This window comes from Oncorhynchus tshawytscha, linkage group LG07 (genome assembly GCF_018296145.1).
Source record: "Oncorhynchus tshawytscha isolate Ot180627B linkage group LG07, Otsh_v2.0, whole genome shotgun sequence".
NCBI classification, from domain to species: Eukaryota; Metazoa; Chordata; class Actinopteri; order Salmoniformes; family Salmonidae; genus Oncorhynchus; species Oncorhynchus tshawytscha.
In genome coordinates, this window is record NC_056435.1 from 42,221,131 (window position 1) to 42,244,744 (window position 23,614).

A 23,614-nucleotide genomic window follows, 5' to 3' on the forward strand; every position below is an offset into this window, starting at 1 on the left:
AGATCGAGGGAGATTATCAGTGGTCTTGTATGTCTTCCATTTCCTAATAATTGCTCCCACAGTAGATTTCTTCAAACCAAGCTGCTTACCTATTGCAGATTCAGTCTTCCCAGCCTGGTGCAGGTCTACAATTTTGTTTCTGGTGTCCTTTGACAGCTCTTTGGTCTTGGCCATAGTGGAGTTTGGAGTGTGACTGTTTGAGGTTGTGGACAGGTGTCTTTTATACTGATAACAAGTTCAAACAGTTGCCATTAATACAGGTAACGAGTGGAGGACATAGGAGCCTCTTAAAGAATAAGTTACAGGTCTGTGAGAGCCAGAAATCTTGCTTGTTTGTAGGTGAACAAATACTTATTTTCTCACCATCATTTGCAAATAAATTCACTAAAAATCCTACAATGTGTTTTTCTGGATTTTTTTCTTCTAATTTTGTCTGTCATAGTTGAAGTGTACCTATGATGAAAATTACAGGCCTCTCTCATCTTTTTAAGTGGGAGAACTTGCACAATTGGTGGCTGACTAAATACTTTTTTGCCCCATTGTAAATTTGCAAACATTACTAAAAACCTGTTTTTGTTTTGTCCTTATAGGGTATTGTTTGTAGATTGATGAGGATTTTGTATTTATTTAATCCATTTTAGAAAATATGTCTACAACGTAACAAAATGTTGAAAAAGTAAAGGGGACTGAATACTTTCCGAATGCACTCTATGTGATAAGAGCCTAGCAGATTATATATGTGGATCAATGAAATGACTGTTAGCACCATAGAGATTTTATCTTTATTCACTTCTGTGGATAATTTGACCAGACTACAAAAAGAGAGACAGCTGGAAGCCAGTATGATTTTCCAGATTATTAGAATAAACCAGATCGACAGGGGACCAAGTCCACACTCTGGTTTCCCACTGGCTCCTGTAGAAACTGGATGTGGTTGTCCCAAAATGTCCTCCTGTGGAGGGAGAGAGTTGGCTGGTTTCAGGCTTTAGTGCTGATTGTGAATTCCTGTTTACTGTTTCCTGTATTTTTAGATATTGTTTGTCTGTTTTTGAGGCGCTGAGACTGAACCAATGTCTTGCCTCACGGTTTTATTTTGGTCATCTGCACGTCATCTGACGCCAGTGTGGGGAAGACAGACAGACGGATAAGAGATAGGAGAAATCATACAAGGCAAAAAACAAGTTACCCCACATTTTTACACTATATAAACTGTGAATGTCAATCAACTGTGGCTGAGACACTATCTGGTGTGGAGTGCTCTCTCTCTCTCTCTACTGGAAGCATGTCCAGCATGTCCAACATCAAAACAACCATTGCACCTGTCTTGACCTTTGACATTCGTAGGAAGGTCATAAATTACATCTAACGAAGAACAAATCTGTGAACTGTCCTCTCACTGACCTACAGTAAGTGTCAATTTCAGAGGGTGTGAAAGTGTCCATTTCAGAAGACCATTTCAGCAGGCGCACTGCTCCTGTGGTTTGGGATTGACAGACAGTATTGGGACACTGCGTCCTCAGGTTTGGGATTGACAGACAGTATTGGGACACTGCTTCCTCAGGTTTGGGATTGACAGACAGTATTGGGACACTGTTCTGCAATGTCAGCTAGTCCCTTCCTTCTCAATACTGTCCTGTGTTGTCTTTCCTGTGTGACAATGTAGGAATGGGGCCTGAGACAGGGTGTGTGTGTGTGTGTGGTGAGGAGGAAACTAAGGGAAGTTAAATAGGTGGGTCACATTTCACACAGAGATTCCCATAGGGCGGCGCACAAATTGGCCCAGCGTCGTCCGGGTTTTGCCAGGGTAGGCCATCATAGTAAATAAGAATTAGCTCTTAACTGACTTGCCTAGTTAAATAAAGGTTAAATAAAAAATGTTTAAAAAATTAAATGATCGAAAACGCTGTGGAGAACGCACGCATGCATCACCCTGGGCAACCATTCCTTACTCCAGCAGCTGAGCTGAGGGGCAACACACACACATTGAGAGGATGAGATATTTTGCATCTACCATACATCTGAGTCAGGGAGATTGAGATTAGAGAGAGGAAGAGAGCAGGGTAATTGCCTCCTGCAAGGGCAGAAGGGGATTAGCTGTTAGCTGAGTTAGCAGTGTGTCAGGGGAGGGGAATTACAATGTGATAGAACCTACTAGACAGGCTTCTAGAATCAATCATTATATTGAAGACATTGTCATGATCTATTATTTATCTTCACACAGGAAATTATATCACCTTCTCTTTTCTTTATCATCATAGCTGTTGTTATTAACTCTTTAATAGGGTGAAAATAATTCAGTATTTAGCAGGGAAGTTCAGAGAACTACAGATGAATCAGCATGATATGATTGAATGCGAAAATGAGAGGTAGACTGACAGGAAAAGAGAGAACGTCCTGGTTAGAGGGCAGGATATGGGTAACTGCATAAGAGTGCAGGCTATTAACCACAGTGAGGCACTAATCTGTCCTTATAACAATTATAACCCCAGAACCAGAGTGGTGAGCACTTTCTTTCTCTTCACCATCTTGCTCTCTGTGTGTTCCTCCCTCTCTTTCTTCAGAGTTCCTGTGTTACACTATGTTGGCATCAGAATGGGCAGTCAGTGCCAGCACTTGGTCTCCAAGCAACCAGACACCTCCAGCTTTATCTGTAGCAGAGGCTGACCTTAAATAAATATATGACCTGTCAGCCACCCAGGCCCAGGACTGTATTTTTACACTGCAAGTACTGCAAAAAAACACGGTAACACACGTACTGGCAGAAACATTACACAGTAAACTCACACACAATCATGCACTAATGCTTGCATGCACACCACACGCACACAGACCAACAAATATCCACATATTATAATATACTGTATATCCAAACCCAGTTTACACCAGGCAAGTCAACAGGAAAGTGTGAAGAATTCTATTAAATTGTTTCCCCTGTGGCTCTCAGCACCCAGCGGTGCTCTGGCTGTAGACGGTTGTTTGTCTCCTTTGGGTTACAGTCAGCTACAGTGGCTGAAATACACACTATATTTTACAGCTGCGTGCTCATACTATACTCTGTTTTATTATATGAGGTGTTATTATATTCTGTTCTGCTCAGCTCTATTCTATCAGAAAATAGAACCATGAGGATCTACTTATGTGTTTGAGTCTGTCTCAGCAGTATTCACAGATACAGTTGAAGTCTGAGGTTTACGTACACTTAAGTTGGAGTCATTAAAACAAGTTTTTCAACCACTCCACAAATTTCTTGTGAACAAAACATTCCAGAAAATGAGATCATGGCTTTAGAAGCTTCTGATAGGCTAACTGTCATAATTTGAGTCAATTGGATGTGTACCTGTGGATGTATTTCAAGGCCTACCTTCAAACTCAGTGCCTCTGCTTGACAAAATGGGAAAATCAAAAGAAATCAGCCAAGACCTCAGAAAATTTTTTGTAGACCTCCACAAGTCTGGGTCATCCTTGGGAGCAATTTCCAAATGCCTGAAGGTACCACAAACAATAGTACGCAAGTATAAACACCATGGGACCACGCAGCCGTCATACTGCTCAGGAAGGAGACGCCTTCTGTCTCCTAGTGATGAACGTACTTTGGTGTGAAAAGTGCAAATCAATCCCAGAACAACAGCAAAGGACCTTGTGAAGATGCTGGAGGAAACCGGTACAAAAGTATCTATATCCACAGTAAATCAAGTCCTATATTGACATAACCTGAAAGGCTGCTCAGCAAGGAAGAAGCCACTGCTCCAAAACCGCCACAAAAAAAGCCAGACTACGGTTTACACATGGGGACAAAGATTGTACTTTTTGGAGAAATGTCCTCTGGTCTGATGAAACAAAAATAGAACTGTTTTACCATAATGACCATCGTTATGTTTGGAGGAAAAGGGGGAGGCTTGTAAGTCGAAGAACACCATCCCAACCATGAAGCACGGGGTGGCAATATCATCCTGTGGGGGTGCTTTGCTGCAGGAGGGACTGGTGCACTTCACAAAATAGATGGCATCATGAGGCAGGAAAATTATGTTAATATATTGAAGCAACATTTCAAGACATCTGTCAGGAAGATAAAGCTTGGTCGCAAATGGGTCTTTCAAATGGACAATGACCCCAAGCATACTTCCAAAGTTGTGGCAAAATGGCTTAAGGACAACAAAGCCAAGGTATTGGAGTGGCCATCACAAAGCCCTGACCTCAATCCTATAGAAAATGTGTGGGCAGAACTGAAAAAGTGTGTGCGAGCAAGGAGGCCTACAAACCTGCCTCAGTTACACCAGCTCTGTCAGGAGGAATGGGCCAAAATTCACCCAACTTACTGTGGGAAGCTTGTGGAAGGCTACCCGAAAGGTTTGACCCAAGTTAAACCATTTAAAGGCAATGCTACCAAATACTAATTGAGTGTATGTAAACTTCTGACCCACTAGGAATGTGATGAAAGAAATAAAAGCTGAAATAAATAATTCTCTCTACTATTATTTTGACATTTAACATTCTTAAAATAAAGTAGTGATCCTAACTGACCTAAAACAGGGCATTTTACTAGGATTAAATGTCAGGAATTGTGAAAAACTGAGTTTAAATGTACTTGGCTAAGGTGTATGTAAACTTCCGACTTCAAATGTAAGTCAGATAAATAAACAGATAAGTCTTCATTTAACTGTCCTCTTTCTACCCCCCTCCACCCCAACTCCCCCTTAGCCATGCTAGCCTCGCCCTCAAGTGGGTGCTAACAAGCCAGCAAGCTTAGCTACAGAAGGTAGTGCTACGTATCAACAGCCATTCTCAGCCAATTCAGTAGGGGTTGGAAGCTATGGCAAGCTTGGATTTATTTTTTGCGTCGCGACATTGCGGAGGATTTCAATACTGTTCAGCTTTCTCCAACTTTAGTCCCGCCCGGTTCAGCTCCCTCGCCCATGCTCGCAATTCTCAACGCTACCCCGGCCCATTCCGCTTCTCTCGCTATCCTTCCATTAAAAGTGAAGGGCTTCCGATGTTTCACCACGTGATGCTAATTGCTAAAGTAAATGGGGTGTAAGGAGTGTAATATATTATGTAAATACCCCATATTCTCTGATGACCTCCCATTCTGTCTATACTCAGAGCTGAGATATCACATTGGCTGGCAGAGCATTGTTTGACATGTACTGGGCCAATCAGTTGACAGACCACTTCATTCAAACATGCCCAAGACCCGCCCCTTAGTAGTCTTCATCACATGATGTGACCTCGCTAAGAAGAAGTTGTACCTCGATGAACACAGCTAAAGCCAAACATGTATGTGCTTTAGTTTGGGGTTTGTTATGCAGACTAATATAATAATATATGTGACTAGATCAGTCAGATAGGCAACCATGTCCATTCCTCCCTTCAACAGGTCAAAATGTCCTCCTACCCTCTGCCAGTAAGAAGCCTTCTCCAGTACTTTTTAGACTTTTTAGCCAGCAGTTCTGAAGTAGTGTTCACGGGCTAAAAGTGGTCCCTGAAAAATGTCACATGTGCAGAAATGTGCACCAAGTCATTTCTCTCTCTACCTTGTGTGCATCATTTGACTCTTGCTAGCTGTCACTCATATGGCAAGGGGCTGAAGCTCATTGGTTGAACTCAAATTGCTAGGGGGCTGGCCCACACGGGGGAAGATTTAGTGAAAATGGTGCAGCACAGCTTCTCAAAAAAACAGTTGCTTTCAAACTAGGGATTTCATGGCTAATTGAGGTAAGACAGTAATTCTGCTCATATATTATGCATGTATGAAGAACACATTGACACATCCAGCCCAAAGTAGGAGGTTTAATAAAGGCTTAGTAGGCGCAAAAGTTCTGGAGCATGTCTTAACATGACTAGCACAACGCTGAAGACTGTTTCCTTATTGTCTTTAACGGGACTGGGACTAAGGTGAGTAGAGGGTGGAGGAGGTAGCATAAACACATTACAGTACAGCTCCTAGCACAAGCAAGGCAAGTGTTGTCTGTAGCCTCAACATTCTGTTTCTGAGTCCATACTGCTGAACTAAGACGTTCCATTATATTGACCAGGTACTCCATTGGCTGCTCTAACAATGAAAAGAAATGTCTTCAAAAATGGAAGGCAGTCGGGAGGAAACAAAATCAGGTGGGACCATTCTAGCAAATGAGAGGGCAGATATGCGTGTGAACATCCACAATGGTCCTTGCAATGTAGTATCCTTGGGACATCCCCACCCCATTGAAGTTTACATTTAAAAAGGTTCAGGTACGAGTTAGAGGTAGGTTCAGGTAAGGGTTATGGTTAGAATAGGGGTTAAGGTTAGGATTAGGGTAGGGATGTCGTAAGGCACAACTCTGAAATCAAGTGTTTTTTCTGAAAGTTGTCGGGATGTCATGTGTCCTACTTATATCAGTACACTCGTAACAACTTAAAAACAACATTAAAAAACCTATATTCGACCAAATAAAGCTCACATAGCAAACTAGCCATTTTATTTTTTGTTGACCAAATTCGACACTTATTGACCTCCATACAAAAACTCCTTGCTTGGTGAGTGGAAAAAACACCACCTGCTGGAGAATACAGATTTTCAGTTATCCCTCTCACTTTGCCTCTTCCTCTCTCTGCAGAATCAGATAGAATCAATATGTTCAAGAGTTTTGGTCCAGGAGTTTTGGACCTGTCACCTGACCCAAAATAAATTGGTGTGAATCAAAACAGTTTCTCCTCACCTGAACAATATCCAGCACCATGCCCGCCGCCACCGTCCCGAACCCGGCCAGCAGGAATGGCAAGACCACCTGGAGGCCGATGGAGAAGGAGGTCTCTTTTAACGGCACTGGTGGCTCTGGGCTCTGGTCAGTGCTTATGTCGTCGCTCTCGTTGCTCTGGCTGCCATTCTCCAGGAGAGCGTCCTCCTCGCGCTGGCCCTTGGCATTCGCCCTGCAGTCTATCACCACTATCTCCCGGCCTTCATCTCCCGGTTCACCAGACCTGTCTGTGAAGGATGTCACTTCTGTGAGCTCGTACTCGCCCCTCTCCTCCGGTCTCATCTCCTCCGGTCTCATCTCCTCAGGGTCATCGGTGAGGATGGCCGGGTGAACAGAGCCGTTGGAGGACATGTCGGTGTCCGGCGGTTGGTCTTGCTCTTTCGACCAAAGTACCATGCGGAAGCTTTTGGAGACAGTAGACTGAATGACAAATATAGGCTATGGCCAAAAGGTGTGGGATGGTTGGTTTAGATTTCCCTTGATCGGTTTTTAATAACCTGATCTCACAAGTGAATTTATCCCATTAAAGAATGCTGGTGAGTGGCACTCAGGTGTGGTCATGAATGCAAAATTAAGTGGTAAAAAACGTTTTGAAAGCTCAACTAAACTCCTGCAAAGGCAGGTGTGAGTAGCTGCTCTCCCCCAGGCGTGTGAGAGAATTTGCCGGTGCTTCGGGAGAAGCTGGAGTATGTCCTCCATTCACTGCGTAAGCACCGTAGGCAGATGTATAGAAGAATGAAACAATTATATATTTTTCAAAGAGAGCAAAAACAAACAAACCAATGTTTATCTGGTCAACAACGACTGGTAACCAAAAAGTCTTGAAAAGTTGGTATGAAAAAGTACATGAAGTATTGCAGGTCCAGCTAGTAGCCTGAAGTTCTTTTCAGAAAGTCATCCAAGAGCGCAGGTCAGTCCTGCACGCGCTCTGACGGTGCTTTCAGACTAGCTCGCTCCAGACCGTGTCCTGGGCTGGGAAGGTCTCACCTTTCACCAAGTGGCTATTTTATGAGGAGTATTTAAAGGTCTGCAGCACAAGGATATAGTTACGGAGCAGCCCTACAGGAGAACACTTCCCCTCAGCGCTCTGGCTGCTGTTTACCTAAAAGAGAAGAAAATAATAACTTTTAAGAATAGGCTATATGTCCTGTCTCTTTCACAGGGAACATCTCATCAACTTTCAGCTTTTTATGTAGCCAAGCTTATAAATGTGCATTATTGAGCACAAATGACTGTCATGGAATGGACACGACAATACTGGATTTATTTGGTATAGGCACTGGTTGGAATACTTATGTTTATGATATCCTACTAAATGATGAGACATACATTTCTGGGGGGTTATTTGCCTAAGTATGTTATTCTCAAACACATTATGTCCATCAAGGGTAAGACTATAGCTACAGTGTTACCTAATTCCACAATGGCATCCTTTCATGACATTATCATGTTATATGGATAGACCAGGGCTCTCCAACCCTGTTCCTGGAGAGCTACCATCCTTTCGGTTTTATTCAAACCCAGGTGTAAATAATCTGATTCAGTTTATGAACCAGCTAATTATTAGAATCAACTGTTCTAGAATAGGGTTGGAGTGAAAATCTACAAGACGGTAGCGCTCCAGAAAAAGAAGCTGAGTTGAGGAAGGGGTGGGATGTTATCCGTTAAAAAAGCAGCGTGTTGCGCCAACAACCCTCCACGCTTTCCTCGGACTATGTTTGGCGTTATGAAGCCGGGTTACCTATGGAAGCGTTTACAAACGGTTTCATACAGCGCCAAACATCTAAATTCCTCTGGCCGGCTACAAATAATTATCCAATAGCCGAGGTGTAGGCTACATCCTCTAATGCTGATTCTCCCCCCGCATGTTACGACGTCAGATACTCTCCTGCGTTAGTGCGCATTTGGTTTCCCCCCTGGTCCTGAAACAATCCTGTTTAGTAGTCAAGACCAATACCCCGCCGCCCAACACGGCAAAGGCGTAAATTAGTACAAGCTTGGTCGTGGATGAATAGGGGGAAGGAACCCTTCTGTGAGTTTGTGATAATGCCGACACGACCGTTGAATTAAATTATAGATCGTGGGGATTTTTTGTTCTCCAAACCTGTAGCCCAGCTATGTATAATGAAATAATTCAGCCAACTGACGTAACAGGTAGACTAGTCATAACATAACGGTAACATGACGCAGGGAATATTCTCTAAAGTGGCAAAAATCAACGATTCCCTTCTTCACAGAGAAATATGGGTGGAATAGAAATAGCAGCGAGGAATACAATAGGAAAATAGCCTGAGGTGAAAAGCATCCCCCCGTCCAATATGTCTGGATCGATACCAGCAGATCAGGTATAACAGACAGTTCTTTACCTAAAACGCAGAAGTCCACAGAGGAGACGAGTGAACAGACGCTGAACAGAGCGCACTGCTGAACGCCTCAAAACTGTTGTCTCATATCCTGCACTCCGTTATAATGTGTGCTGCAGCCTGATGCGTGGGTGCCGGTATGCATGCCTGGTAACGGTAACGGCCCGTACCTGGCTTAATCGTTAACCGCACACGGTTAAGGCTGTCACTTCCGACCCGTCACATTGTCCCATTTAGAACCCCGCGAGCCACTACATGCGCATATAACAATCTCATGGCATAGGAAGTCACAAGGCTGGGCAACCAGAGATGACGTGAGCGCGTGCGCGTGATAGCCCCCTGCGATTTGTCACGGTTGAGCGCTGCGCGGTGCAGCCAGCCGCATCTATGTCCGATAAGCACGCGCGTGAATTGAGCTGTCCTTGCTCTGTGTGTGTGTGTGTGTGTGTGGTTGTCTGGGTGTTCTTTGTCTTGTTATGGATTTCTTACCACAGTAGATTTAGATTTGTTTATCTATCCTTAATTTAACAATATCACCCATGGAGAGAAGAGTTGTGATGGTTATAGCCTGGATTCTTCAGTGTAGCTGAAGTGAACATTCAGGTAACTCATTCACCAATGCGTCCTTATATAACTGTATTGCTTATCACATCACCCCACCATGCTCATTCAGAAGCACACTTAGCCATGTCGGTTGGGGATGATATTCTTATAGCCTTAAAAGTAAGTAGTACACTAGTAGAGATAATAGGCACAGTAGAAATGGTATTGAGCCCAGGTCATCTATGCTTTCCAAGACGGTGTTAGCCCAGTGAGCATAAAGCTAAGGCATTCACCGAATAACCTCAGCAATACTTTGAACTCAGTACTGATAGGCTAGACATCAACTGTGTTTCTTGAGTCAAGGCACCAATGTGACCTTTTTTCACCTATGTGAAATTAACTGAATCAACTGTGTATTGATCCCCGGTCATCTGTGTAACTCAAGATTGCATTTGCCCGCTGACCTAAAGTCTATATACACTGTATAGATATTAGCTTTGGATTGCACCAAGGATTTTCACAATGGCAGGCATGGGCCCAGTGCTGTTTCCTGTTGTTTGTTAATTGACTGGTTTCCAGGTAAGTATTGAAGGTGGGGCTATAACACAATGGAGATTTAACAAGAATTACATAAAGCATTACAGCATTATGGTACAACATACAATGCTGGTAATGTAGTGTTTACTTCTGTAGATTATATTTCCCAGATGGTGAATTGTGGTTGGGTTCGTGACTGAGATTGGCTAGAAATCCGGATAGGGGTTCATTCCGTTTCGGGGACCGGGGAACCATCCCTAAAAGCTTCAGGTAGTGCAGTGTAGCAACCTGGTCTCAGAGCATTTTGTATTATTGTGTAGGTAAATTCGAGACACATCTTTCAGTATGATATTTTACATTTTGTATGTATGTATGAATGTGTGGGTGTCCTTCAGCCATTTCCTATGATATGTTATGAATTACAAGTCATATGATATGTTACAGATTTGTGAAATGTACAATATGTACTAATTTCAAAAACATATATGTTACGAATTTGCAGAAAATATGATATGTTATGAATTTTAACTAGGTGGCTAAAGTTAGCTAGCTGGCTAACGTTAGCTAGGCTACGGAATAGGGTTAGTATTTTGGGTTAAGGTTAGGGTTAAAGGGTTAAGGTAAGGGTTGGGGAAGGGTTAGCTAAAAGGATTAAGCTTAGGGTTAGGGGAAGGCTTAGCTAAAAGAGTTATGGTTAGGGTAGTTGCTAAGAGGTATTAAGTAGTTGAAAAGTTGCTAATTAGCTAAAATGCTAAAGTTGTACATGTTGACATTCGAACTCACAAACTTTGGGTTGCTAGACGTTCGAATTATACGCCCCACCCCGGCCAACTACCCTACATCTGTTTTTGCCGTAAGTAACCATCTGTCTCATGTAACCATACCAAATGGAATATAATATCATTCTAATTTGAGTGTTCCGGATTTACTTTTACTATGTTACGTCTAGTCTGAGCATAGTGCAGCAACTTTTGGGAAGCGCAGTTGCCCCAAACTGATTGAAGACATTGGTTATGTTTTTCTGATCATAGATCTGTGTAGCAGACAGTGTGTTATCCCATTGGTAGGGTTTGATTTCTGTATAAACAAGTTGAGGATGGGAAACTGTGTGTGAGAGAGAGACTATACATTGGCCTAAACATTATTATCTGAGAGACAAGGCAAGAAGGGCCTTTTATGCCATCAAAAGGAACATACAATTTGACATACCAATTAGGATCCCATTGCCCTTTATGGTTGTGAGATCTAGGGTGTGCTCAACAGCCAAGAATTCACCAAATGGGACGAACACCAAATTGAGACTCTGCATGCAAAATTCTGAAAAAATATCCTCAGTGTACAATGTAAATCACCAAATAATGCATGCAGAGCAGAATTAGGCCGATACCCGCTAATTATCAAAATCCAGAAAAGAGTCGTTAAATTCTACAACCACCTAAATGGAAAAGATTCCCGAACCTTCCATAACAAAGTCATCACCTAGAGAGAAAATATCTGGAAAAAATCTGGAGAAGAGCCCCCTAAGCAAGCTTGTCCTGGGGCTCTGTTCACAAACAGAAACAGACCCCACAGTGCCCCAGGACAGCAACACAATTAGACCCAACCAAATCATGAGAAAACAAAAATATAATTACTTGACACTATGGAAAGAATTTACAAAAACACAAAGCAAACTAGAATACTCTTTGGCAATAAACAGAGAGTACACAGTGGCAGAATACCTGACCACTGTGACTGACCAAAAATTAAGAAAAATCTCTGATTTTGTACAGACTCAGTGAGCATAGCCTTGCTATTGAGAAAGGCTGCAGAAAGCAGACCTGGCTCTCAAGAGAAGACAGGCTATGTGCACACTGCCACAAAATGAGGTGGAAACTGAGCTGCACTTCCTATCCTCCTGCCCAAGGTATCATATTAGAGACACATATTTCCCTCAGATTACACAGATCCACAAAGAATTCGAAACAAATCCAATTTTGATAAACTCCCATATCTATTGGGTGAAATACCACAGTGTGCAATCACAGCAGCAAGATTTGTGACCTGTTGCCACAAGAAAAGGGCAACCAGTGAAGAACTAACACAATTGTAAATACTACCAATATTTATGTTTATTTATTTTCCCTTTTGAACTTGAACTATTTGCACATCATTACAACACTGTATATAGACATATTACATTGTAAATGTTTTTATTCTTTTGGAACTTGTATGAGTTTAATCTTTACTGTTCATTTTAAATTGTTTATTTCACTTTTGTTTATTATCTATTTCGTTTGCTTTGCCAATGTAAACATACAGTATGTTTCCCATGCCTTAAATTAGAGAGAGAGAGACTGTACCTCCTTTCTGAGGATGTTACAGTGGTGATGGCTATTGGACTTTCCGTCATGCACCTTGAGAGCCTGTTTGTAGACAGACTGCATCGGCTTTAATGTTGTACATTAAGCTCGGGCCCAACTAATCAAGCAGTATGTTAAGTGGGGGAGGATCATAGCATTGAAGTACATTTTTGCTGCCTGTGTAGTCAAACAATTCTGTATATGAGAAATTAGCCAGGTTGAATTTGGTTATTTGGGTTACCATTTTCACCTGCTTTTTGAAAGGGAGATTATTTGATGCCAAGAGCTTCTCCCCTGACTCGTAAACGTCTGGCTCAGTAGCATCAGTTGCCCTCTTTGTGAAGAATATACAGCTATATACTGCTTTTTTCACATTGCGGTGCAAACATGAGTCACTGAGCCACTTTGTAACATTGACCATTGCTGCAGTGAGCTCTTGTGCAGCTTGCTGTTTACTCTTTGCATGCGCATAAAACACTGTATCGTCTGCATACATTTGTACTTTAGACCCAGTACAAACAGAAGATAAGAACATGAATGTGCAGGCTGAACAGGAGGGGCCCCAGTGATGACCCCTGGGGCACACCCACATCATAGCTGAGGGTGGGCGACATCTCACTGCATTTCATTGGGCGACATCTCATTGGGCGACAGCTCATTGCATCTCATTGGGCGACATCTCATTGCATGTACATGATTAACCACCACACCTCTGTGTAGTGTGCATGCATTTGAAAAGCATTAGATAAGAAGGTAGCAGCGTGTCACTGTGGTTTGTGTGATGGCTGCTAGAGATTCAGATTCAGAGTTTTTAATCATCACATGTACATGGTTGCAGTTGTGATTGCAGGGTACAGTGAAAATCTCAGGCTCCGTGCTACAACATGCAGGACAAAGTGATGTAAAACAATGAAAATGGTAATAAAAAAGCAACAATATAAATAGCACTATATACTTCATAACAACTGTGTCAGTGATGAATAAATACATGTCTATTGGGGTGAAGGCAGAGTAAAGACTGTTGAGGGGGTGGGGTGTCATAGGGGGAGCAGCATGACCATTGAGGATGTGTGGGGGCCAAGTGAAATAAAAACAATAACAATTATAGTGGGAGGTGTAAGCAGGTAGGTGACTAGTGGTGGACTGTTCAGCAGCCTGATGGTCTGAGGGTAGAAACTATTGGCCAGTCTTCCAGTTTTTGCCTTGTTGCTCCCGTACTGCCCGCGTCTGAGTGATTGAAACGTGGAGAACAGGGAATGGCTTGGGTGGCTGGGGTCCCTGTTGATCTTGGCCTTCCTGCGACACCTGTTGTTTTAGGTGTCCTGTTGGGCAGGCAGTGTGCACCCAGTAGTGCGTTCGACTGAACATATCACCCTCTGAAGTGCCTTGCGGTGGTGGAGTTGCCGTACCAGGCTGTGATGCAGCCCAACAGTATGCTCTCGATGGAGCTCCTGTATAACACTGTGAGGGCCCTCGGTGACAGGCCAAATTTCTTCAGCATCATGAAGAAATTCGGCCTGCTAGGGGATACATCCATGTTTGTTATCATGACACATCAATTACCTCTGCTAACACTGCCAGGCTAGATGTGCCCTCTGTGCAGTGTGTGTGTGTTCGTGTGTGTGTGTGATAGAGAGATTATACTTTATTGTCTGCCTGTGCAGAATTTCCCCTTGCATCACATGCTCCACGTCACACATATATAACACAGGTGTGTGTCCTCAGAAGATGGCTGATCCTTTGTCTGAGTCTGTTGACTGTATCCAGGTGTGCTGTGCTCTGAGAGGACAATTCATCACTTTGCTCTCCATTCCTCCTCCGCGCCACATGTGGAAATATCCAACTGTACATTTGTTTGAGTGCCTCCATGTTTTTCTATTTCTACTAAATGTTTGATTTTTATTCTATTCAGCATATTTAATGTCATTATTCCATTGTATTATTCTTATCATGCAGCATTGTTGAGAGTGAACCTGCAAGATGGCATTTCAATATACTGTACACCATGTGTATCCTGTGTATACAAATACACTTGACTTGGGACAGCGGCAGAGTCTAGACATGCTGAACTGACCTGAAGAGCAGTGAGACCAACATTTATGTGGCAGTTCTGAGTTGTGACATTCTTCTAAAAAGGGTGTCTCTCTCATACAGAAATTAAACATCAACGTGTGGGTCAATCAATGGTGCGGGTGTATCCGGAGTGAATGTGCGTCTGTAGACTCCAGTTAGTCAAGTAGATTTCCATTGGAGTGTATTCCGGCGTATGGGGGGCCTGACAGTCCTATGTAACAGACATTTGAGTCCTTGCAGGAATGCAAAAAAATATGGAAACTCACAGTGTTCCCCTTAATCGTGACATTTAAGAGGATTCAGCTTTGGATTTAGAGCATGAAATTTTTTTCACATTCTCACATTTCTGAGCATTCATCAGAGCCCCATTTGTGAAATTCTGAATTTGGATGTTAGGTGTATGGTAGAGTAGATCTGATTGTATTGGCAAATATTGGCCATTTGTTAGTCACCATGACGAAGATGGCACTAAAATTCACATTAATTAAGGTTAACATGGTTGCAAATGAATTGCCAGAAAGTTGGCTCTGTCTGGAGTTCCAGTAGACTTGGGTCACAGGAAGTCAGTGTAAGCCGTCAGAACAGACACAGAGAAAATGGAAAAATCTGACCCAGGTCAGTCTGTTAATCAGTCATTATAACTACTGGCGGTATGTGGGGTTTTCTTTCTTGGCAGCCACCATTGCAAAATTTTCCATAAGCACAAAAAGTGTATTTCTCTCATTGTGTGCACAAATTTGTTTACATAACTATTAGTGAGCATTTCTCCTTTGCCAAGATAATACCTGACAGGTGTGGCTTATCAATAAATTGATTAAACAGCATGATCATTACACAGGTGCACCTTGAACTGGGGACAATAAAAGACCACTAAAATGTCCAGATTTGTCACACAACACAATGCCAGAGATGTCTCAAGTTTTGATGGAGTGTGCAATTGGCATGCTTACTGCAAGAATGTCCACAGAGATATCCAGATAATTGAATATTAATTTCTCTACCATAAGCCACCTTGAACGTAATTTTAGCGAATTTGGCAGTACGTCGAACCGGCCTCACAACCGCAGACCACGTGTTTGTCATCGTGTGGGCGAGTAGTTTTCTGATGTCAATGTTGTGAATAGAGTGCCAATGGTAGCGGTGGGGTTATGGTATGGGCAGGTATAAGCTATAGACAACGAACACAATTGCATTTTATCGATGGCAATTTGAATGCACAGAGGTACCGTGACAAGATCCCGAGGCCCATTGTCATGTCTTTCATCCACCTCAATCACCTCATGTTTCAGCATGATAATGCACAGCCTTATGTAGCAAAGATCTGTACACAATTTCTGGAAGCTGAAAATGTCCCAGTTCTTCCATGGCCTGCATACTCCCCAGACATGTCACCCATTGAGCACGTTTGGGATGCTTTGGTTCAACATGTACAATAGCATGTTCCAGTTCCCGCCAATATACAGCAACTTCGCACAGCCATCAAAGAAGTGTGGGATAACATTCCACAGGTCACAATCAACAGCCTGATCAACTCTATGCAAAGGAAAAGTGTTGTGCTGCATGGGGCTAATGGTGGTCACACCTATCAGTCAAATATATTTTTTAAGCCCTTCTTACATCAGCTGATGTCACAAAGTTCTGTACAGAAACCCAGCCTAAAAACCCAAACAGCAAGCAATGCAGGTGTAGAAGCACGGTGGCTAGGAAAAACTCCAGAGAAAGGCCAGAACCTAGGAAGAAACCTAGAGAGGAACCAGGCTATGAGGAGTGGCCAGTCCTCTTCTGGCTATGCCAGGTGGTGATTATAACAGAACATGGCCAAGATGTTCAAATGTTCATAGATGACCAGCATGGTCAAATAATAATCACAGTGGTTGTAGAGGGTGCAACAGGTCAGCACCTCAGGAGTAAATGTCAGTCGGCTTTTCCTAGCCGATCATTCAGAGTATCTCTACCGCTCCTACTGTCTCTAGAAAGTTGAAAACAGCAGGTCTGGGACAGGTAGCACGTCCAGTGAACAGGTCAGGGTTCCATAGCCGCAGGCAGAAAGGTTGAAACTGGAGCAGCAGCACGACCAGGTGGACTAGGGACTGTCACGTTCTGACCATCGTTTGTGTGTGTTTTCCTTGTTTTAGTGTTGGTCAGGACGTGAGCTGGGTGGGCATTCTATGTTGTGTGTCTGGTTTGTCTATTTCTATGTTTAGCCTGAGATGGTTCTCAATCAGAGGCAGGTGTTAGTCATTGTCTCTGATTGGGAACCATATTTAGGTAGCCTGTTTTGTGGGTGATTGTTCCTGTCTCTGCAGCAAGGAGTCATAGAGAGAGAGAGAGAGAGAGAGAGAGAGAGAGAGAGAGAGAGAGAGAGAGAGAGAGAGAGAGAGAGAGAGAGAGAGAGAGAGAGAGAGAGAGAGAGAGAGAGAGAGAGAGAGAGAGAGAGAGAGAGAGAGAGAGAGAGAGAGAGAGAGAGAGAGAGAGAGAGAGAGAGAGAGAGAGAGAGAGAGAGAGAGAGAGAGAGAGAGAGAGAGAGAGAGAGAGAGAGAGAGAGAGAGAGAGAGAGAGAGAGAGAGAGAGAGAGAGAGAGAGAGAGAGAGAGAGAGAGAGAGAGAGAGAGAGAGAGCCTTTCCTTTCTGAGGATGTTACAGTGGTGATGGCTATTGGACTTTCCCTCATGCACCTTGAGAGCCTGTTTGTAGACAGACTGCATCGGCTTTAATGTTGTACATTAAGCTCGGGCCCAACTGGTTATTTGGGTTACCATTTTCACCTGCTTTTTGAAAGGGAGATTATATGATGCCAAGAGCTTCTCCCTGACTCGTAAACGTCTGGCTCAGTAGCATCAGTTGCCCTCTTTGTGAAGAATATACAGCTATATACTGCTTTTTCACATTGCGGTGCAAACATGAGTCACTGAGCCACTTTGTAACATTGACCATTGCTGCAGTGAGCTCTTGTGCAGCTTGCTGTTTACTCTTTGCATGCGCATAAAACACTGTATCGTCTGCATACATTTGTACTTTAGACCCAGTACAAACAGAAGATAAGAACATGAATGTGCAGGCTGAACAGGAGGGGCCCCAGTGATGACCCCTGGGGCACACCCACATCATAGCTGAGGGTGGGCGACATCTCATAAATGGATAAATAAATACTCAAGATATACAGACTGACCCTAGCACCCCGACACAAACTATTTCAGCATAGATACTGGAGGCTGAGACAGGAGGGGGTCGGGAGACACTGTGGCCCTGTCCTATGATACCCCCGGACAGGGCCAAACAGGCAGGATATAACCCCACCCACTTTGCCAAAGCACAGCCCCCACACCTCTAGAGGAATATCTTCAACCACCAACTTACCATCCTGAGACAAGGCTGTGTATAGCCCACAAAGATCTCCCCCACAGCACAACCCAAGGGGAGGCGCCAACCCAGACAGGAAGATCACATCAGTGACTCAACCCACTCAAGTGACGCACACCTCCTAGGGATGGCATGAAAGAGCACCAGTAAGCCAGTGACTCAGCCCCTGTAATAGGGTTAGAGGCAGAGAATCCCAGTGGAGAGAGGGGAACCGGCCAGGCAGAGACAGCAAGGGCGGTTTGTTGCTCCAGTGCCTTTCCGTTCACCCTCACACTCCTGGGCCAGACTGCACTCAATCATAGGACCTACTGAAGAGATGGGTCTTCAATAAAGACTTAAAGGTTGAGACCGAGTCTGCGTCTCACTCATTCCATAAAAATGGAGCTCTATAGGAGGAAGCCCCTGCCTACAGCAGGGCTTTCTAGGGACAGTAAGGAGGACTGCATCTTGTGACCGTAGCGTACGTGTAGGTATGTACGGCAGGACCAAATCGGAAAGATAGGTAGGAGCAAGCCCATGTAATAATTTGTAGGTTAGCAGTAAAACCTTGAAATCAGCCTTTGCCTTAACAGGAAGCCAATGTAGAGAGGCTAGCACTGGAGTAATACGATTCTAGTCAAGAGGTTCTAGTCAAGATTCTAGCAGCCGTGTTTAGCACTAACTGAAGTTTATTTAGGTCTTTATCCGGGTAGCCGGAAAGTAGAGCATTGCAGTATTGACAAAAGCATGGGTTAATTTTTCTGCATAATTTGTGGACAGAAAGTTTCTGATTTTTGCAATGTTATGTAGATGGGAAAAAAGCCATTACACCAGATACTGACTGGTTTTCTGATAAATGCCCCTACCTTTTTTTAAGGTCTGTGACCAATATTCCCAGTCATGTGAAATCCATAGATTAGTGCTTAAATTATTTTTTTCAATTGACTGATTTGAACTGTAACTCAGTCAAATCTTTGGAATTGTTGCATGTTGCGTGTATATTTTTGTTCAGTATTGCTGCCAAAGAGGACAGCAGTGGAGGCTGCTGAGGGGAGGACGGCTCATAATAATAGGTGGAATGGAGTGGTGTAAATCACATCAAACACGTAGTTCCCATGTGGTTGATACCATTCCATTAACTCCCTTATAGTCTTTATTATGAGCCGTCCCCCCTCAGCAGCCTCCATTTGAGGACAAAAATGGGTAACCAAAGTGGATAGTGAGACTGCAGAGATGCATGGTGTTGGCACTGTTGGGGTCTGGTTGGGCAGTAGGGGTGCTCAGAGGGTTAATGATTCTCTTCCCTCTTTTTCCTCCCGTCTTTTCTCCAACAGGAAGTGAGGTGGCAACGGGACACAAAAGTGCTCACCCCGGCAACACTTCAAGAGAGTGCTTCTCCATAGCAACTGTGTGGCAGCCTGTGCCAATTCAGTCCCTGCGGTTCTTTGAGCCCAGAAGAATGTCAGGAGAGATTTGGAACTTTCGCTTGGGCTTGGATGAATAGCTGTCCACCGACCATCCCCTCCCCCCTCCACTATTTCCTTTAGTTGAGAGGCCTAAACAAGCAACTTCAACCGTCAGGTTTATGGGTCTTAATGTTTTTGTCTGACACCGCATTACTCTGGCTGAAAATACTTACTTGTGCTCTTTCAAAGTATTGATAAGTTAGGATAAGGCTGTGTGCTTCACTGTAACTTTGTTGAAAGGTAATTCAATTGAATCATTAAATAGGCTTGACTAAAAAACTTGTGCTATTAGGGACATAGCACAAAACAATACGCAAATTGAATGTACATTAAAAAAAAATTGTCCAGTACATATAATTCAAATCTGAACACTACATTTGCACCATCTGCAACTACAGGGCTTTCCAGAGGGTGGTGTCGTGACGTTGTATTAATGTGACGACTGTTGTTCATCGAATGATTAAAAGTTTCTAATTGCGTGATTAACTGAATCAAGCTATTATTAACTCATTAACCCAGGGCACCATGGGAAAACTAGTTTTTATTGAGTTTCTATTTCCCAAATTAACTCAAAGAATGTCAGGATATCGATTTTACAACAGCCGCTAATTAACCAGTTACCTCTACAATCACGTTCTGAACATTGTATAGTGCGTGAATCTGCATGGACCCGGGTCTCACCAATGAGTTTGTACCATACCAATCTTAGTTGAATATTTATTTACTTAAAAGCTAAAATTATGATAAAAAATACACATAGACAAAACACATTATAGGCTATTGATTAGAACTTAGTATAACGGGCCAACACACTATGGCGCGTGTTACCCAAAATGGGGATTTCAAAGAGAGAGAGGAAAAAGATAGTACACGAGAGAAATATACATTTGGGTGAATTTGTCAGCTATGCTATTCTAACCCTAGCAGTGCCAAACTGTCGCTCTTATGGGTCAGAATATAATGATGTAATTACGTGGGGGAAGTCCCCGAGGATTCTCTGCGTGGACCGTTCAGCTGCTCGATGACGCACTACTCCGCCGCACCTCTCTGATCGCCCTCCTAATGTCAGTGTCCTTTTTGCTTAGGAGTCTGTTCCCTCACCCTTGATCTGGAAGAGGTCTTCTGAGGACAGACAACTCTGGAAGCGTTGGAATGAAACAGTGTAGATACCATGATTCGATGGGAGATGGAGGCTAGGTGGTTTGACTTGAATTCACCTGCTTAGACACAGCTACTCCTCCGTAGCTTGGGTAGAAAAATATTTCTTTGTCTTCAAACTTGCGTTGCGTTTTGGGTTCGTTGACTTTTTAGACCTTGGCTGCAGCTTGGGTCACAGTCTTCTCTGGAAATTCTTTACTCACAGGTTTTATACCCTCGTGTCAGAAGTTGGCGTAACCGCCTTTAGGGCAATTCTCTGGGCGTACCAAGGTATGAGGGCAAGGTCTAGATTTGACTCAAATCCAATTTGAGACAACTAACTTCACATTCCAAAAACATTCTCTTTGATTTGGATATATTTCCATACAACTTACAATGTATAAACATCAAACATATACTAGGAAAACTATTCACGTTACAATGTTTTCGTAATAATGTCATCTTTTAACCTTTAATAATAAAACTCCCACATCTTCAGACCCCTAGATCTCTCCTCCTCTGTTGGGGTTGAGAGATAATCTGTAGGGTTGTGGTCTCCTGTAACCTGACCTGATCAGGACAGTCATGACAGTGGCGTGGTCAGTCCAACGCATCACCAGAGGCACACTGCCTGCCCTCCAGGACATCTACAGCACCAGGTGTCCCAGGAAGTCCAAGAAGATCATCAAGGACCTCAGCCACCTGAGCCATGGCTTGTTCACCTCGCAACCATCTAGAAGGCAAAGACAGTACAGGTGCATCAAAGCTGGGAAAGAGAGACAGAAGCTGTTTTTCTATCTCCAGGCCATCAGACTGTTAAACAGTCACCACTAGCCAGCCTCCGCACAGTACCCTGTCCTGAACCTTAGTCACTGTTCTAGCCGGCCACCACCCGGCACTCTACCCTGCACCTTGGAGTCATTGAACACTGGTCACTTTGATAATGTTTACATACTATTTCACCCACTTTAAAATGTATATACTGCATTCTAGTCATGACTCAGGTGAGAGCAAAGATTATGTTATGATACTGTTTATGCACCGAATGGTTGTTTTATGCAGTAGAGTAGGGTTCTTAGAACTCTCTCTTCCTTTCTGAGTGAACGGAGAGGAGTCTTTTGAAGCTTTGGCCGGCAACTGATTAAGTGATGGCTTGGTGATGAAAACTAAACAGCCACATTCCATTATAGGAGTAGTGGTGCATGACAGAGATAGCCTGAAGGAATAGATCAAACATTTCATTGTTCTCATCCTTGTATCTGAAAAACTTAGTCTGGAAGAGTAAAATAGTACCCCCGTGCAGATAATGACAGGATGAACCCAGAGTGGCTTAGGATACCCATTGAGCTACATGGGAGGGGTGGACCAGCCATGACTAAGAATTCTTATTGTCAGCTACATAAAAGAAACAGCATTGTCTTTAAAGGTTAGACTGCTCAGCCCAACAGTCAAGTGTTGGGTCTCATTAATGCAATAATTAATCGATAATTAATCGATATTGAATAAAGATGATTGAAGAAATGACAAACAAAGTCTCTCTCACTTGATTAGAATATTCCACCTCACTCATCCTGTCACTTTTTGTTTTCTGGATTACATGTGTATAGTTTTTTTAATGTATTTTTTTATTGCTAGGTATACGGCACTGTTGGAGCTAGAAACACAAATATTTTGCTGCGATAACATCTGCAAATCTGTATGCGATGAAAAACAGATTTGATTTTTACTTAAAAGCTATCATACGAACAGCATAATTTCAAGGAACCCAGGCCACATCATCACCAACCACAGTACAGAGCACTGTACAGTAACTGACAGATCTGGAAATCAGTCAGCCAGTCAGTGAGTCAATCGGTCAGTCAGGACGGAAACTTGGATAGTGGTTGTCAGAAAGGTACACAGTGACCATAATGAATATCTATGTTGCACGACATCACTCATTCACCCCAAACTCAGGGACCAATAAATGATGCAGCTTATCAACCACACATCAACCTGTATCATGTAACACATTAGAGAGTAACAGGGAACCTTACCCATTAACCACCACGTGACCCTTGACCTTAGTGGATGAGGACACACACTGCACAATGTCCTCTCATCTGTTTATTCTCAGGGAGTAGAACTCGTTGTTGCATAACTGTAAGATGACTGGTGACTGGCCGGTATCTCTGTACTGACCTGTGTGAAAGGATCAGGCCTGTGCTGCCATGTACCATGCAGATGTAAACAGAGGGCAGGGACAGGACAGGGACAGGACAGGGAGGGAGATGAGCTGCTGCTTCAGCTTTTTCCTGTTAGACAGTTCAGACCACAGAGATGTAACCTACCAGTAAATGTTGATCTAGCAGGTCCCACACTATGTTCTGTAGCCAACTCAGGTGGGATGATGTACATACACTACTGTATATTGTTTACTGGAAACTAATTTAACAATTTTAGATTAAGTTGTATGGAAATAGGACTGGGGGGGGGGAATATACTTCTCCCATGGGCTCCAAAGGGGTGATGAAATGAATTAACAATTTTGATCCGCATGTGAAAATTGTCCAAACAGATCTGCAAGGTAGATGGATTATTTTAAATATGTTATTGGACCATAAATAAATTTGGCTCATTAATCTATGCAGTCTTTGGTGGCTAATTTCTTTACTATCAAATGAGGATACACTTATCACACAAGTTAGAGTTATACTTAAACTAAATCTTTATTGACTTATTAATAATAGAGCAGGTCAATACAACAAACACATATACAGTGAATAGATTGAGTGCTCTACGATAATTATGGCTGGTCGATAAATTACCCTTAGATGATTTGTTGAGAGCCCAGAGACAAAAGTACAAAGATCTTTTATAGCCAAGATACACCCATTTCAACCTACATGACGAACAACAGGTGTATAGAATGGGTCACAAGGTTAAGATTTGTATGAAGGATATTTATAATTCACAGCAGACAGTATCTGCTGTAAAAACAGTTACCTTTGTGCAGAGACCAGGGTCTGGCCCTGGGGTCATCTCTCTCTGGTACCATATAGAACAGAAATATTAACTTATCTAGGGTAGGGGGCAGCATTT

The 23,614-nt window shown here is 43.0% G+C and overlaps 1 protein-coding gene across 1 annotated transcript in view; it reads right to left on the reverse strand.

Annotated features, from left to right (window-relative positions):
- The window catches only part of LOC112254532 (solute carrier family 41 member 1), a 44,445-nt gene extending 35,070 nt beyond the window's left edge, over window positions 1–9,375 (reverse strand). The window contains exons 1-2 of the mRNA XM_024427205.2: window positions 9,101–9,375; window positions 6,696–7,836 (exon numbers count right to left, since the gene is read on the reverse strand). Coding sequence (XP_024282973.1) covers window positions 6,696–7,130 — 435 coding nt within the window. The 5' untranslated portion in view covers window positions 7,131–7,836; window positions 9,101–9,375. The remainder of the gene's footprint in view (window positions 1–6,695; window positions 7,837–9,100) is intronic.
- Between the last annotated feature and the right edge of the window lie 14,239 nt (window positions 9,376–23,614).